The sequence below is a fragment of the Zalophus californianus genome, chromosome 6 (assembly GCF_009762305.2).
Source record: "Zalophus californianus isolate mZalCal1 chromosome 6, mZalCal1.pri.v2, whole genome shotgun sequence".
In the NCBI taxonomy this organism is placed as follows: domain Eukaryota; kingdom Metazoa; phylum Chordata; class Mammalia; order Carnivora; family Otariidae; genus Zalophus; species Zalophus californianus.
The window spans coordinates 64,741,738-64,757,403 of record NC_045600.1 but is presented as its reverse complement, the minus strand read 5'-3'; the positions used below and the strand labels follow the sequence as shown (position 1 = coordinate 64,757,403).

The 15,666-nt window shown below is 41.1% G+C and overlaps 1 protein-coding gene across 2 annotated transcripts in view; it reads left to right on the top strand.

The window, feature by feature from the left end:
* Positions 1–14,209, top strand: part of AP4S1 (adaptor related protein complex 4 subunit sigma 1) — a 43,165-nt gene extending 28,956 nt beyond the window's left edge. Inside the window, exons 5-6 of one of the 2 annotated variants that reach the window (XM_027569658.2) lie at positions 2,664–2,675; positions 12,510–14,209. In XM_027569658.2, coding sequence (XP_027425459.1) covers positions 2,664–2,675; positions 12,510–12,638 — 141 coding nt within the window. In that variant the 3' untranslated portion in view covers positions 12,639–14,209. Of the gene's footprint in view, positions 1–2,663; positions 2,747–12,509 lie in introns of both variants that reach the window. The other variant, XM_027569659.2, reaches the window with a different exon arrangement.
* The last annotated feature ends 1,457 nt before the right edge of the window (positions 14,210–15,666 follow it).

Genomic DNA, 15,666 nt, shown 5'->3' with positions numbered 1-15,666 from the left:
TTGGACGCTTCACCGACTGAGCCACCCAGATGCCTCCCAACAGCCCCCTTTCTTTTTTTTTTTAATATTTTATTTATTTATTTGAGAGAGAGAGAGAATGAGAGATAGAGAGCACGAGAGGGAAGAGGGTCAGAGGGAGAAGCAGACTCCCCACCGAGCAGGGAGCCCGATGTGGGACTTGATCCCGGGACTCCAGGATCATGACCTGAGCCGAAGGCAGTCGCTTAACCAACTGAGCCACCCAGGCGCCCAACAGCCCCCTTTCTTAAAAAACAAAACAAAACAAAAAACCCCAGCTGTATTGAAGTAGAATTTACATACCCCGAAACTCACCCATTTAACCCGTATAGGTTTTCGTATTTACACACAGTTGTGCAGCCATCAGCAAAGTCCATTTTAGACTATTTCATAGCCACCACGAAATCACTTATTGTCAGGGGACAATAAGGCTGGCCTCAAACTCCATCTTTGTATTGATTGCTTGGAGAGAGTCCCATAACTCAGCAGTGTCCAGTAGAACTTTCCACCACCACAGAAATGTTCTGTACCTATGCCATCCAGTGCAGGAGGCACTAGCCACATGTGGCTTTTCCAAACTGGAAACGTGATTAGTATAAAGGAGGAAATGAGGAATTTAATCTTAATTCATTTGATTCGCCAAATGATGCTGGTGGTTACCGTATTAGCACAGCTCTGGTTCTTGCTTAATCGCAGTGACCACTCTCTTAAGACAGACTGGTTTGCAAGTCAGGGTCTGTGATTCAGAGCTGGCCGTGATTAGCCATTTTAAGGGAACACCTATCAAGAAGAATAACATTTCCCAAAAAAGCAATATTTTAAACCTGGAACAATTATGAGTGAGTACAAGCACTATCATTGCTAAGGTTTTTTAAATTATTATTATATTCGGTGACTGAGAATAAATAGCACGTTGCTGAATTCTTGCTGTAATTCTGGGGAGAGAGTCAGTGACCACATGAACCACAGAAGTAAAGATTAGAATTTAATTTAAACTGGACACAGGACTCCCAGCAGTACTGTGAGATGGCTCAGTTCAGGATGACAGTAGCAAAAAGAAGAGACAAAGGAGGGAAGAGAGTACTATGGTAAAGAAAATAGAATCTGCCCCACTCGGAGAATGCCTTGTCATCTAACATTTATTTTTGGGTTTGTGAGTTTTAAACATTCTTGCTGAGACTATTTTAATCTTGGTTTCCAAATCTTAAATTTGGAGATCAGTCTCATGCTGTCTGGGCTGAAAGAAGCATCTCAGCCTCACATTTCAAAACAAAAAAAAACAACCCGGTTAGCTCCCCTGCGGCAAGAGAGGATGGTTGCTGTTGAGGATCGGGTGGTCATTGGGGATCAGGGTCGTCATTGCTGCACTTGACAAACCTTAAGTCCTTTCAGATGTGAATTTAACTCTGTTTACTATTTCTCCCTCTATGATTTTTTTTATGATCTAAACATCTCTGATCACTGAAAAAAATTGAAAACACATAAGCAAAAAGAAAGGGGAGAAGATCTTGAGTAAGCCCATGACTTACTGATACATACTATTAGGTACATTTCCTTTTAGACTTTATGTATCTGTCTGTATCTAACTATATAACTGTATCTAACTATGTATCTGTCTCTACATATACATGTATCCATGGGATAGTACTGTATATACAGTGTTACAACTTGCTTTTTTACTTAACAATGTCGGTACTTATATATCTATAACCTCATTTGTGGATCTGCAATAATATATTTAACTAGTCCCCCCTTGATAGATACTTAGCTTGTTTTCAGTAATTTGCTACTATAAACATTACCCTAAACATCCTATCACACATTGTTGTCCTGTTATCTAATTATTTCCTCAGGATAAACTTCTAGAAGTAAAAATGATGGATTCAAAGGGCATGCATATTATTAAGGTTTTTGATACACATATCAAACTAGCTATCATCTGTAAAGGTCGAGGTTGTCTATTCCCTCTATGTTCTCTCTCTCTTTTTTAAAGATTGTATTTATTTATTTGACAGAGAGAGGGAACACAAGCAGGGGGAGTGGGAGAGGGAGAAGCAGGCTTCCTGCAGAGCAGGGAGCCCGATGTGGGGCTCGATCCCAGGACCCTGGGATCATGACCTGAGCCGAAGGCAGACACTTAACAACTGAGCCACCCAGGCACCCCGACTCCGTCCATGTTCTAAGGATGAATTGTTCTGGTTGGCAAAATTCCTCCAAACTGCAGCCTATTTTTTTTTAAGAAGCACAGTCCAGGGGGCGCCTGGGTGGCGCAGTGGGTTCAGTGTCCAACCCTTCGTTTCAGCTCAGATCGTGATCTCAGGTCGTGAGATCAAGCCCGCATCAGGCTCCATGCTCAGTGCAGAGTCTGCTTGAAATTCTGTCCCTCTACTCCTCCCCGCTACTCATGTGTGTGCATGCATGCTCTCTCTCTCATAAATAAGTCTCTGATAAATAAATAAATAAATAAATAAATAAATAAATAAATAGCACAGTCCCAGGCTCAGGGCCTTCCTGCTCGGACTTGTATGTACAGAGCTGCCTCCCCGACCTGCTCCCAAGCCTGTGGCCAGAGCAGCTGCTAACTCTGGTAAGCACATGTGCCCCAGTGTCCCATTCTCATGCTTGTACTTTTTTCTCTTTTCCAGAGTGAATTAGATGTATCCTTTTTCAAAGCTGTGAGCCAGGTTTTCCTCAGTACTTGGCAAAGCACAGGGGTAGTCCTGATCAGGTAAGTGCCACGGGGCAGGAAAACGGTGCAGCAGAATCCAGAATCCAGAATGCTAATTATCCATTAACAACTGACAAGATGGTCCAAAGTGCAGGAGCTTTGCAGAAAAACCCCTGCCCTTTTTCACAAAGATGATTCTTATTAAGATTCTTATACTTTTCAGACAGGCCAATGCTATGGTCGTAGTTGATAATAACTGTTAGAATAAGGTAACTTCTTTTAAGTATATAGATTAGACCTTTACAGAATTTGAATAACACAGCCAGAAAGTGCTTGGTCCTCTTAGAGAGAGTGGATTTTCATGGCTCCAGGTCTAAATCTCCAGAAATCCCTCACATGATCAGAATAAGGCCTTCAAGGATGATAAACTGGAGGGTTAAAGAGTTGCCTGGCTTGTGTTCATTTACTTTTATAACAGAGAAAGCTCTCTTCTTCTCTTTCTTCTCCCTTTTAAATCAAAGTATGCAAGCACCACTCTCCCCCCCAACAAACATTATTTGCTTCAAATACTGTAGGCCTGTGGATTTTGGCAGGGGCCCACTGGGCTTTGCGTGAGTGCTCTGGAGGCAAGGTGACTTTTAAGTTAATTTTTACCTCAAAAATCTGCTTGAAAGCAATAAATGAGAGGCCTTTGGGAAAACATCAGGCTTAAATCTAAAATAGTAACAAATATAACAAATATATATTAATTATAACGTGTTTCTACATATATATATATATATATATATATTAGACATCAGCCTATCTGGGGAAATGGCCATTTAGCTTTTACTATTGATAGAAAACGTCATCATGTTGATAAACTCCATTTACAGGCTGTATCTGGAAGCCTCTGTAACTGGGAAAATCTGAGTGCCCTCTAGTGGTGAGTGACCTAAATCTATGATCCCTTTGACCTAGGACACCCAAGACCAGACTGTATATTAAGGTGTATTTTTATTCAGCATGTTACATTCCATTTTAACTAGGCCCTTTAAAGCAATTCAAAATAAATCTCCTCCTCTTGTACAGGGAAATAAGAGAAATGCCTTTTGATTTAAAAAGTCATCAGGAAGATAGGAAAAGCTTTTAGACACCTCACCAGGAGTACAGAAACCCAAGTTCTGCTTTTGAACCTGCAACAAACTGTAGATGTTGGACAAGACAGATAACCCCTTCATCTCAAAATAATAGAATTAGGCTAGAAGAGCTTTAACACCCTCTCAGCCTTAATATTTGATGTTGCGTTGACTCTAGGTAACTGAGCTGAGTTACCTTATACCTAGAACAGGAAAAGAGACTCTAACTAGTCTAGAAGTTCAGAGAATTACAGTGAATCGGATATAATAGGGTATATTTTATAGCTGAACTAGCATCTTATATATTGACTAGATGTTTATTAGAAGTAGAGACGGATTTGTCTTATAGCCCTCTGGTGTATAGCATAGGTCCAAGTAATGATCTCCAGCATTCTTTTTCTTTTTTTAAGATTTTACTTTTAAGTAATCTCCACACCCAACATGGGGCTCAGGCTCACGACCCCGAGATCAAGAGTCCCACGCTCCTCCGACTGAGCCAGCCAGGCACCCTGAGCTCCAGCATTCTTGTTCAAATTTAATTTCCACACCAAGGCACAGAGTTTGTATCTTTTCCCTTTATTTTACCTGGTTTCATTTTTGCCTTCCCTTCCTCTCTTATTTTTTTTAAAGATTTTATTTATTTATTTATTTATTTGACAGACAGAGACACAGTGAGAGAGGGAACACAAGCAGGGAGAGTGGGAGAGGGAGAAGCAGGCTTCCTGCTGAGCAGGGAGCCCGATGCGGGGCTCAATCCCAGGACCCTGGGATCATGACCTGAGCCGAAGGCAGACACTTAACAACTGAGCCACCCAGGTGCTCCTAACTTATTTTTTTAATTGAAATACAATTAATGTCCTATGTTAGTTTAAGGTGTACCTCTGAGTAATTTATGTACTTATCGTCCTTCGGAATTACTTAGGTGTATCCACCTGACAGATTAAGAATTTTGCTTCATTTAGAGAGGGGAACTGATTCTGCCCAGACCTGGAAGTGTAAGCCTTTGCTCTAGGCAAAATTTCACTTGGACCTCCAGTGGCCTAAAAGTGGAGCAGGTGGGGCAGGTAGGCTGCGGAGTACCTTCGCTTCCATTAACATTCTTAAAATGTTTCCACGCTTAGCCATCTGAAAACGATCCAATTAAAACCCATGCCTTTACTCTGCCTTATGCATAATTCTAACTATCACATGTCTGGGAAGGACCTCTGTATACCAATTTCGTAACAGTAAGGCAAGGGAGCCTTTTAGAGGTGCAGCCTCAGTTTCCCGCCCCCTCTGTGTAGGGCCAGAGATGCTCCATATCACCGCCCTGGGAGCACGTGCCCAGCGCTGCTGAAGCAGCTAACATTGGTCAGGGCTGCGAGGCCAGGGAAGCTTCCTCCGGCCTTGAAAGGCTGAAAACAAGCAGCTGATAGAGTTGCAACCTGGAGCTGGTTCTCCCAACACTCACTACACCTATCCTTGTGTTTGCTCAGGCTTAAGAAAGCCTTCCTTGTCCGCCCACATGGAATAGACACGCTCGAAGGCTTGGCTTTGGTGCAGCACCAGGAGAATGGAAGTCAAAACCTCATGGAATTCCCAAGAAGCCCTTTACTTGCCATCTATTTCTCCAGAAGCTTCACTCCCCTGAAGCGTTCTGAGAATGGGGCAGCTTTGCAGAGTCCACATGGCTAGACTTTGAGAAATAAAATGCACCATTTATCTACAGGCGCTTAGAATGGGCTTGTTCTACTGCTAGTAAGACTGACATCACAGAGCAAGACAGATGGGATTTTAAAAGGGAGTGACCTGGGGTGCCTGGGTGGCTCAGCTGGTTAAGTAGTGTCCAACGCTTGGTTTCAGCTCCGGTCATGATGTCCGAAACCCACATTGCATCGGGCTCCGCGCTCAGCGGGGAGTCCGCTTCCCATCTCTCTCCCGTTCTGCCCCTCCTCCCGCGCTCATTCTCTTTCTCTCTAGAATAAATAAGTAAATCTTAAAAAAAAAAAAAAAGAAAGAAAGAAAGAAAAGAAATGACCCAAGCACAAGAAATTAGGACAGAAATTCTGGCTTCTTGAAAGCACTTCTACTAAGTGGCAACTCTGTGTTGCTGTTAGTGTCAGGTTGGGGCAGACCCTTGGGACCAAGCATGTCAGTGACCTAAATCCTTCACGTGCCCTGCATAAGTTCCTGTACACTATTCACATTCTGCTCTACTCACTGGGCTGAAATGTTGCCTGAGGACCCCTGAGGCCCTGCTTCTATTGGGAAACTTTGCCCTATCACATACTTTAGTAGACATATTTAAGATTTCAAGTTCTGGGGGCACCTGGCTGGCTCAGTCTTTAGAGCATGTAACTCTTGATCTTGAGATCGTGAGTTTGAGCTCCATGTTGGGGGGTAGACTGTACTTTAATAATTTTTTAAAAATCTAAAAAAAAACACCTTCAAATTCTATGAATTAAGATGGTTTTTAGGAATCAACTAATGAGCTTCCCAAAATGTGTTCAGCTCTGTAACCCCAGATGTGCTGTATTCTCCAGACAATTCATAATTCAAAGGAGCTGTCTCTACCCCCTCTGCTAAATATTCAGGGGACTGGCGCCAGTGAACAGCGCTGTGGGGGAGATGTCCGCCTCGTCCTCAGTTCAGGGCACAACTACTAATGTATGAATGTACAGAAAACCTTAACTGCCTTTTTGGTATTTGGTGCTTTTAAAGTGGCTTAAAAACTTGGTTTATTGGGGTTAGAGTGGAATGTAGCAGTACTACCTTTAGATTTGGACAACCAGGATCCCTTTCCTGGGCCCTGGGCCGTAGGGGGCCTCATCTGGCTCTCTTTCAGCAGTATCCCTCTCCATGAGATGAGGATGCTTATTCAGAGCCTGTAGGGACCCAATCCACTTCTTTTTTTTTTAAGATTATATTTATTTATTTGACAGAGACAAAACGAGAGGGGGAACACAAGCAGGGGCAGTGGGAGAGGGAAAAGCAGGCTTCCCGCTGAGCAGGGAGCCTGATGCGGGGCTCGATCCCAGGACCCCGGGATCATGACCTGAGCCGAAGGCAGATGCTCAACAACTGAGCCACCCAGGCGCCCAGACCCAATCCACTTCTTGACCATCCTCCAGCTACCTGAGTCCCCAGAATTCACTGGGTGCCCATATACCAGGGGGTATTGCTAGGTAGGGCCTGTACAGACCTCTCCCCATGACTGGGGGCAGGAATGACAGAGAGCCTGGGATGGTAGCCCACATACACACATGAGGGAAAAAGTGGGGAACAGGCTAGAATCCCTCTTTATATTCCAGGGCCACTGACCCCACAAATGTAGGGTAGGCCTAGAATCCAGAATGTTTTCTTGATTCCAGAATCTTTTAAATAAATCTTTAGAACATTCATGTTTTTATTATCTAAGTCCTTAAAACCCAAAAGCCTGAGCAATTAGTTCTAGAACGTTAAAGCTCATGTGGGTGATGAGAAAGTACCTCTTTACTGTAGTTGAAGGTAGGGGAGAAGGAAGGGCCTCCGCTGCTGCTTGCACGCCGTGACTCAGCTAGTTGTCTTCCATGGTGCCCTCTGGAGGGATGAAGGCACCCAGGCAACAGTATTCAGCACCACCGAGATTTGCAGTCAGGCCCTTCTCAGGACCCAGAGCCCACCGTGGGGCATTAGCCTCTCCTTCCATCATTACTTTCCTAAAATCCCAAACACCTTAAAGGTCCAGAAACCAGACTAGGTCTTCTCTGAATAGGAGCTAACTTCACACTGACTTCATGAGAAATCACAAAAGTACTTGTTCAACTAGGGGCTATGGAAATACTGGCAAGAAGAACAAAGAAGTTCTCCAGGGAAGCCATCTAACACCAAAGTGGTAGCTTCTAAATAAACTGGAATTGTCTCCATGTTCTCTCAGAAAGTTTACAATAATTAAGTCATTACCAAAGGATTTCTTATGAGGTATGATGGAGTATGTGATTACCTCAGGAATGACTTGATAATGTCAGAGGAGTAAACTAGCTCCCGTCTCCCTGAAAGTTACTTTTAGAGTCCTAGGATTTGAGTACTTTGGAGCTAGAAGAAAACTACACCATCATCAGGTTAAAACCTCATGTTTTAGATGAAAAGGCTGAAGCCCAGAGAGGTTCTGTGACGTGTCCCAAGCTATAGAGCTACGTTGGGGCAGAGCTGGTACCAGTCTCTAGGTTTCCAGGGCTATAAGATTAGATATAGTAGGGGTCCTGGGTGGTTCAGTGGGGAGCCTGCCTCTCCCTCCGCCTGCCACTGCCTCTGCTTGTGCTCTCTCTCTCTGTGTCAAATAAAATCCTTAAAAAAAATAAAGTTAGATAAGATTAAATCTGACGTTTTTAAAAAATGTGTTATTATCTGGAATAGATTGTGGCAGTTTAGTTTCTAACAAAACATTTGTAAAGTGCCTGTCACTGTGCTATCTTGGTGTTTTTTTCCTGAAGTAGGAAAGAAGTTTTGAAGAAACACTAGACTTTGGTTGGAGGAGTCAGATATGATGAAAGAGAGTATCTGAATGTCTTGATAAGAGCATGCTATCCAGGGGCGCCTGGGTGGCTCAGTGGTTAAGCGTCTGCCTTTGGCTCAGGTCGTGATCCCAGGGTCCTGGGATCGAGCCCGGAGTCGTGCTCCCTGCTCCCTGCTCCCGTGGGAAGCCTGCTTCTCCCTCTCCCACTCCCCCTGCTTGTGTTCCTGCTCTCACTGTCTCTGTCAAATAAATAAATAAAATCTTAAAAAAAAAAAAAAAAGAGCATGCTCTCCAAAATGGGAGTTCACATTTCGTGATTTTTTTTTCAAGTAGGCTCCATGCTCAATGCCGGGCTTGAACTCATGACCCTGAGATCAAGACCTGAGCTGAGATCAAGAGTCGGACACCCAACTGACTAAGCCACCCAGGCACCTCCACATTTAGTAATTTCTAAACATCTTTTTTTTCTTTCTTTTTAAAATATGTAAATTGGAAAGCAGGGCTACAGAGCGTGAGGGCTGGCCCATGCAGCTTGGCCAGTCTTTGGGAAGGGCAGGCACTGAGAAGCAAGGAGGCTAAAACCATCTCAGCATGAGAACTGCAGTCAGTGCTGTCATGAGTGAAGAGTCAGAATTATGAACAGTCCCCAAGGGAGTCAGCCATTTACCTGGGAATGGGGTGTGAAGGTTCCAGATTGAACAGTTCTGCTTTCCGGGCTTCTCTGGTTCTCATTGGCCTTTGCTGTCTCCGTATTTCCTTGAACTGCGTCCTGTAGGTGCCATTTGCTTCCGCTACTACCCCTCCCCCCGCCAGGTCCCTCTGCCTTACCCCCACTCCTTTCGCTTCATGCTTCCAGGTTCTGTTTGTTTTACTCAGGAATAATGACAGCAAGTTAGGAGAAGCAACAGAGTTAGGAGAAAAACCAAAGAAACTGACAGGCTCATTTGACCCAATGCTTTCATATTTGTGTAATTTTACATAAATCTATACAAACTTAAAATAATTACACCTGGCTTTCTTGTTGATCTCAGAATATAAATGGGCCTTTAAGGAAAAACCCATTAAAAAAAAAAAAAAAAGATAAACTCCTTTTCAGTGGCCTAATTAACAAGGAACAATACCAAGCCTAAAAGTGGACAGCAGACTGTATTGTAAGGAGTATACCCAGTCCTGTGCATGATCTTCATGAAGATAGTCTTCTATACAGTAGTCCCTTTTCTGTGGGAAATGTGAACACAAAGGCCTTTCACAGTTTATCTAATTTCATGGCAAATTGAATTAAAGTATAAATATGAGAGCAAGTTTTTCCCCACCCCAATTAGTTTATCAAGAACTTTGCTTAGGTAGGATCTTAAAAAAGAAAAATAAATAAAAAAAGAAGACAAGGGATCTGAGACCAAAATCTCGAATTAGAAATTTTAGTTTCTAGGCTGGGCTCTGCCTGGGAATTGCTTTTCAGGTCCCATTCGAATATATGCTGCTCAATTTTCTTTTTTTTTTTTTTAAAGATTTTATTTATTTATTTGAGAGAGAGAGAGAATGAGAGATAGAGAGCACGAGAAGGAAGAGGGTCAGAGGGAGAAGCAGACTTCCCGCTGAGCAGGGAGCCCGATGCGGGACTCGATCCCGGGACTCCAGGATCATGACCTGAGCCGAAGGCAGTCGCTCAACCAACTGAGCCACCCAGGCACCCCTCAATTTTCTCTTTTGAAAGAATAACTAGACCACCACAGTGATACTAAAATACCATATTGAAAAAGTGACTTATGATCCAGAGACCAAAATTCCAATGTAGGAACCAGAAACATTTCAAGCGCTTTATTAAAAAACTGGTTTCAAGTGGCACTATGTTCAACTTCAACCCACATTACATAGTAATTCAGAAAGGCTCTTGGGTTTCAGGATTGGGAGAAAATGGGGCTTTCTGAATCTGCTCTTTGGGAGGCTGTCTGTATTTCCTATCAGTTCCAACCTTAGGGTGCTCAAGTTGCCCTAGGGATCTTTAAGTCAGTCAAGTTAAGTACAACCCAAAGGTAGGACCCTCTTGAAATAGTCATTCTCAGCTTACTACAGTAATAGACAAATAGCCTGGACCTTTCTTGCTTCATCCTATTCCAGATGTCAGGGCTGAAGCATGTTTGCCTGTTTATTGCCATGGGGCTTTGCATATAAGGCATTTTTTTGGTCCCTGACATGTATCCCAAATGCCATTACTCTTGGCTTCACTAGTGTGTACAAGTTGCTTATAAACCAAATCAAGATGTAAACAACAGCTGGATTCTTATTTTAAAGGAGTCACATGATTCCAGGGGGAAATCATCTTTCAGGCCTTTGCCTCACATTGGATTTGGTCTGTGGTTTCCCCATATAGTGCCAGAAAGCCACGTGGTTAAGGGCTTGAATCAGCTACTCAGATAAGACAGGCAGTCACATGCCCACAGTACAGAATGACCTCACTGAGCAACTCATGTTTCTAGGATGTTGGGAAATTCAGACTTGCTGAAAGACCTTGTCCTTAACGATGTGAGGATGTCAGTGGTTGATATGATTCAGCAGCAAATTCTCATATGAAGGCCATTTTTCACACAGCCACCTATGCTCCCCAACTCTGCTTCTTTGTACCCAGCTGACATTTCTACTTTGTCTGGCTTCTGAGTTCTGGCTTCTGGGTCTGATTGAGTCAAGGGCCTAATATTCCAGTCCCAGTTTGGTCATGGACAAAGCAATCATCTATATAATTGGAAGACATTATTAATAGGTTTATCAGAGTAAAGCTTTTTTTTTTTTTTCTGGGTCATTTAAGGATAGTTCCCATGGGCTCCTGAAAAACAGTTTATTCTGCTAGAGGACTCTTTGCACAGAGCTTAATGAGATATTAATGCAGAGCCTAAGAGAAACCTAAAAGTCGTTCACAGGGTTGTCTCATTTTCTACAGAGGTATTTCACTAAAATACAATACAGACTTGAACATCTGGAATTATTGAAAAAAATCAGGTGGTAACGATTCACTTTACAAAGATTCACTAATTATGAACTCCCCTAGTGCATTTAAGTCACTCATTTGTTGAAGTTTGTCTATTTGAAACCATCTGCTTCAATCAGCTGTTTTGTTTTTTTTTAAACAGACCAGGATCATGTTCTTTAAATAGAGATGAAAATAAGCTATTAAAGTGTAGAATTCAGAACCATTCAATATTGTCATCATCTCATTCTAGTTCCCCTTCTCCTTTCACAAAAGAAAAGTTTCCTGAAGGGGCTCCTGGGGGGAAAGAATTTGGCTCTTTCCAATTAGCAAGACCTCACAGGCTAACAACATTTTTGTCTCCCCCATATCCTATACTAACTTTCCACTAGGAACATCAGTACCCTCAAGTGGCTCCATAATTCTCAAAGGAGTATTTTTAGAACTGTTCATTCATGCGAGATATTCTCATGAATTTCAGAATTTTTATCTACTTGGGAATTAGCATTGTCTTGCCTTCTTCATTCATATCTACTCTTGGTGATTTTTTCTTCAGTCCTGAGAGAAAAGATAGCTTAAGACGTGAGGTTTTGTGAAGGCATTTGGTTTGGGGTGAGGTTTGAGGGCTGAGGGAGGGTGTATACTCAGTAGCCACAGGCCCCTCCTGAGAAGTCTGGAAGCAGAACTATCAAACCAAAGCTGTGGGCTTAAATTCCATCTCTGGCAATTACCAGCCATGTGACCTTGGACAATGGCTTTGAGCCTATTTGCTCCCATGTAAAATTAGGATAATATGTAACATTTGTATCATAGGGTTGTAGAGAAGACTGAAAAAATTGTGTAAAACACGCAACACCATGCCTGGAACATCGTGTATATTAGTGTTGATGTTATTAGTGTCTGGGGAAAACAACACTGCTCTTGTCCAGTCATGCTCTTGCCAATGTCACTTGCTTTGTTCTCTAGTTCTTAGTAGAGTCACTTTCCCTCTGGCTAAAAGTTGTAGTAGCTATTCTGTTTCTATGCCTATTGGCCAGTGAGCTTAACCAAGGTGAAACTAGGTGTGAATGTGGATATGAAGGTAATAATTTCTAACATGGACACCAATTTTAAATCTAATTTCACTTCTGTAAAAAACAAAAAAAAACACACTTCATGCTTAGACTAATTTACATGGGAAAAATTATAGGCTAAGTTGTAAGTTATTACTTACTGTTACATGTTAACATTTTTGTAACTCTAAAACTAATTTCCTTAATATGAACTTAGATAATGTTTAATCTGGATAAAGTGCATATCATTTTGGATGAGATGGTGTTAAATGGCTGCATTGTGGAAACGAATCGGGCAAGAATTCTTGCCCCTCTACTCATTCTCGATAAAATGTCAGAAAGCTGAATGATGGAAGGCTCTGCCAGACAACATCAACCTGTGGAAGTGAGAATACCATGGAATACCTCTCAACATCTGTAGCCCAAAAAATGTGGAAGACTGCACGCTGCAAAATGGGGTGTCCTTCCAAAGACATCTTAAATAGGCGTTTTCCACATTTCCTAAATGGAAAACAAAGCTTTATTTTTAAATATGGTATTCAAAGAAATATTTTCTCTGAACTGCGAGACAGTTTTGTTTTCTAACCATAAGCATTTTTTCCCCACTTGTTCAAATTTTGTTGAGTTCTGAAGGTAACTGTTTTGTTCTCTGCTTTCCTATGCACATTTAATTCAGGATTAGCAGCATGGGAAGACCTGTGACAATTATCAGCCAATAAAATTTTAAACACACATAGTACTTTGAATGTTTTCTGAATGCTCGTTTTCCTTAAAATGATTTAGAAAGTCAAAACTTTACAAAATTGTGTACCTAATAAAAATTGAGAATTAAATTTTATTTGGCAGTTTCTAAAAGCCTGATAACTGTTTTATTGGCACTTGGCAATTACAATGTCATCATGTAATTAATTCACTTATAATGTTACTACCAAAAAATAATGTTACTACCAAAAATGAATGGTTACACATTAAAAGAGAGCTCTTACAACCATCCTTTAGGCCATATTGTAAAATGGTTTGTCTTATTAGTAAACTTATTTGTAAATGAAAATTTAGTTCAAAGTCTAAAAATAGAATGCAAGAGAATATCTCTGTTGAGGTCAGCATGATATGAATCTGAGTTCTCCCCTGCCTCCCTAACTCATTCCTTTGACCCCTTCTCCTGGAATGTCTTGAAGCAAAGAAAACGAAGTCACTATAAAAAAGCAATGACCTGCCTGATCCTTCCAAACTTTTCTAGATGCTTTTGCTACTTATCAACAGGAGTATACAGAACTGTCTTAGGTATAAAAGCATGTTTATGTGCATATTGGGTAGGAAGGCAGATAAAATGGAAGAAATAGAAATACAGTCTTGGTACATTATTTTCCCATCCTATGGAATTCCAGGAGTTCTTTCATCTACAACACTCTGTCCTCCAAAAGAAAACATAAATGGACATTCCAGGTATTGATGATTCATTCAGTACTGTTTGCTTTTTTGTGGGGGTGGGGGAAGGATTTCTTTTAAATCTTTCTTTCTACAAATCTACTTACATATTTAAAGTTTGCATCTATTAAGATCCAGGCAACTAGGCAATAATGGATTCGAAAAGCAAACCTGAGTTGGACTCATTCAGAAAGGCAGAAGAAAGGCTTCTGACCGCCAGAACAGCAAATGGTACATGTGTATAGATCCCCCTTTGCATTAAGTAGCCAAGGTGTGGGGAAAGCCCAGTCTGGATCAAAGTGCTTTGGAGGTCTAAGACATATTAGTTGGGAAACACTGTCCTAGTTGGTAGGCACTTAATCAGTAGCACATTCAGGTAACTGCTGAAACTGGTACACCAGAAGTAACTAGGGAGTGAACAAAATTAATTTTTAGGTCACACCAAAATAGCACTTGGGTAACATCTTGGCACAGATTTTAGTACCTTTAGAGAATAACAAAAAAAAAAAAAAAAAAAAAAAAATACTAGGTAGATACCACAGGAAAGAAAGCCGAATAACCTAATACATGTGGAGACCCTAGTAGAGGTCTCCTAACACTTGACTCATGCAAAGTGAACTGTAATAGGACAATCTGTTCTTCTAGGCTGTGTCATAATTTCCTTTCATGTTTACTGCTGAATTGTGGTGAACAGCGTTGATTTTCACACTCATGAAATTTATGCCTCAGATTGGTCAGCTTTATCTTGAAGACGCCTGACATTTCATTTACTGAATGTATAAGACTCATCAATTTTACCTGCTACAGCAACGTGCTAGACCAGGATTCAGCAAACCTCTTCTGTAAAGGGCCAGATAGTAAATACTTTAGGCTCATGGGCCATATGGTCTCTGCTGTAAACACTCAGTTCTGCCACTGTAGTGTAAAAACACCCCAGATAGTACGTAAAGGAATGAGCATGGCTGTGTTCTAATAAAACTTTATTTATGGACACTGAAATTTGAATTTCATAAAATTTCCACATCATAAAATATTATTCTTTTTGCTTTTTAACCACTTAAAAATTTCAAAACCATGCTTAGCACGTGGGCAATACAAAAGCAAGCAGCAGGCCATCGTTTGCTGAGCCCTGTGCTAGATTAGTCTTGATAAAAGCTGGGTATTGACAGACATTTTACAGACTTAGATAAATGGCAATACTAAGCACATAAATTGGATTTTAACTCTAACACTAGTATGAAGTTTTAGTCATGCATTCATGACTTTATTGAGACAATCACCACCACTATTTTTTTGGATTGAAGCATAGGTCATACATTTAAATATTGCTATTATGTTTTATTTTAACTTTTATTCTCACAGAGAACTGTGAAACTAACAACAAGATGAATTATTTAAATGCTGCCACTGATAACATGTCACAACATTCTCATGCAGAGAATAAAAACAGTACTCAAACGATTGACTATAGTGGGAGATCTCTCTTCTAATGTAGAAAGGGAATGTACCTTTTAAACAGGTAAATAATAGGCAATTCCAAAAAATGCTTTCACTCCTAAAAAAGCCATTTGGCTAAATCAGGCCTAGTGACATTTCTTTCACCTAAGGGCACAGATGTGATACATCAAGGGAATCTGGAAAACTGAAACAGAAGAAGCCCTTTTCAAAACCAGGAAATGGCAGTATCCTGGTGGTTTCTTTTCACACTAACACAACATTGAGAAATCATTCTTGGATCTTAGACTTACACATCCCTGCAGATACAAAGGTAAGGAGCAGATCTGGTGTTGAAAAAGTTAACACAAATAACTTGGCCATTCTTAGCTAAAGAATACTTTAAGAAAACACACAACAGTTGGATCACAAGCATGTGAACATATATTTCTTCTAGCTTTCCAGTTTCAGTAAGTGTATTTACTATAGAAAAATACATTTCTAAATGTAGT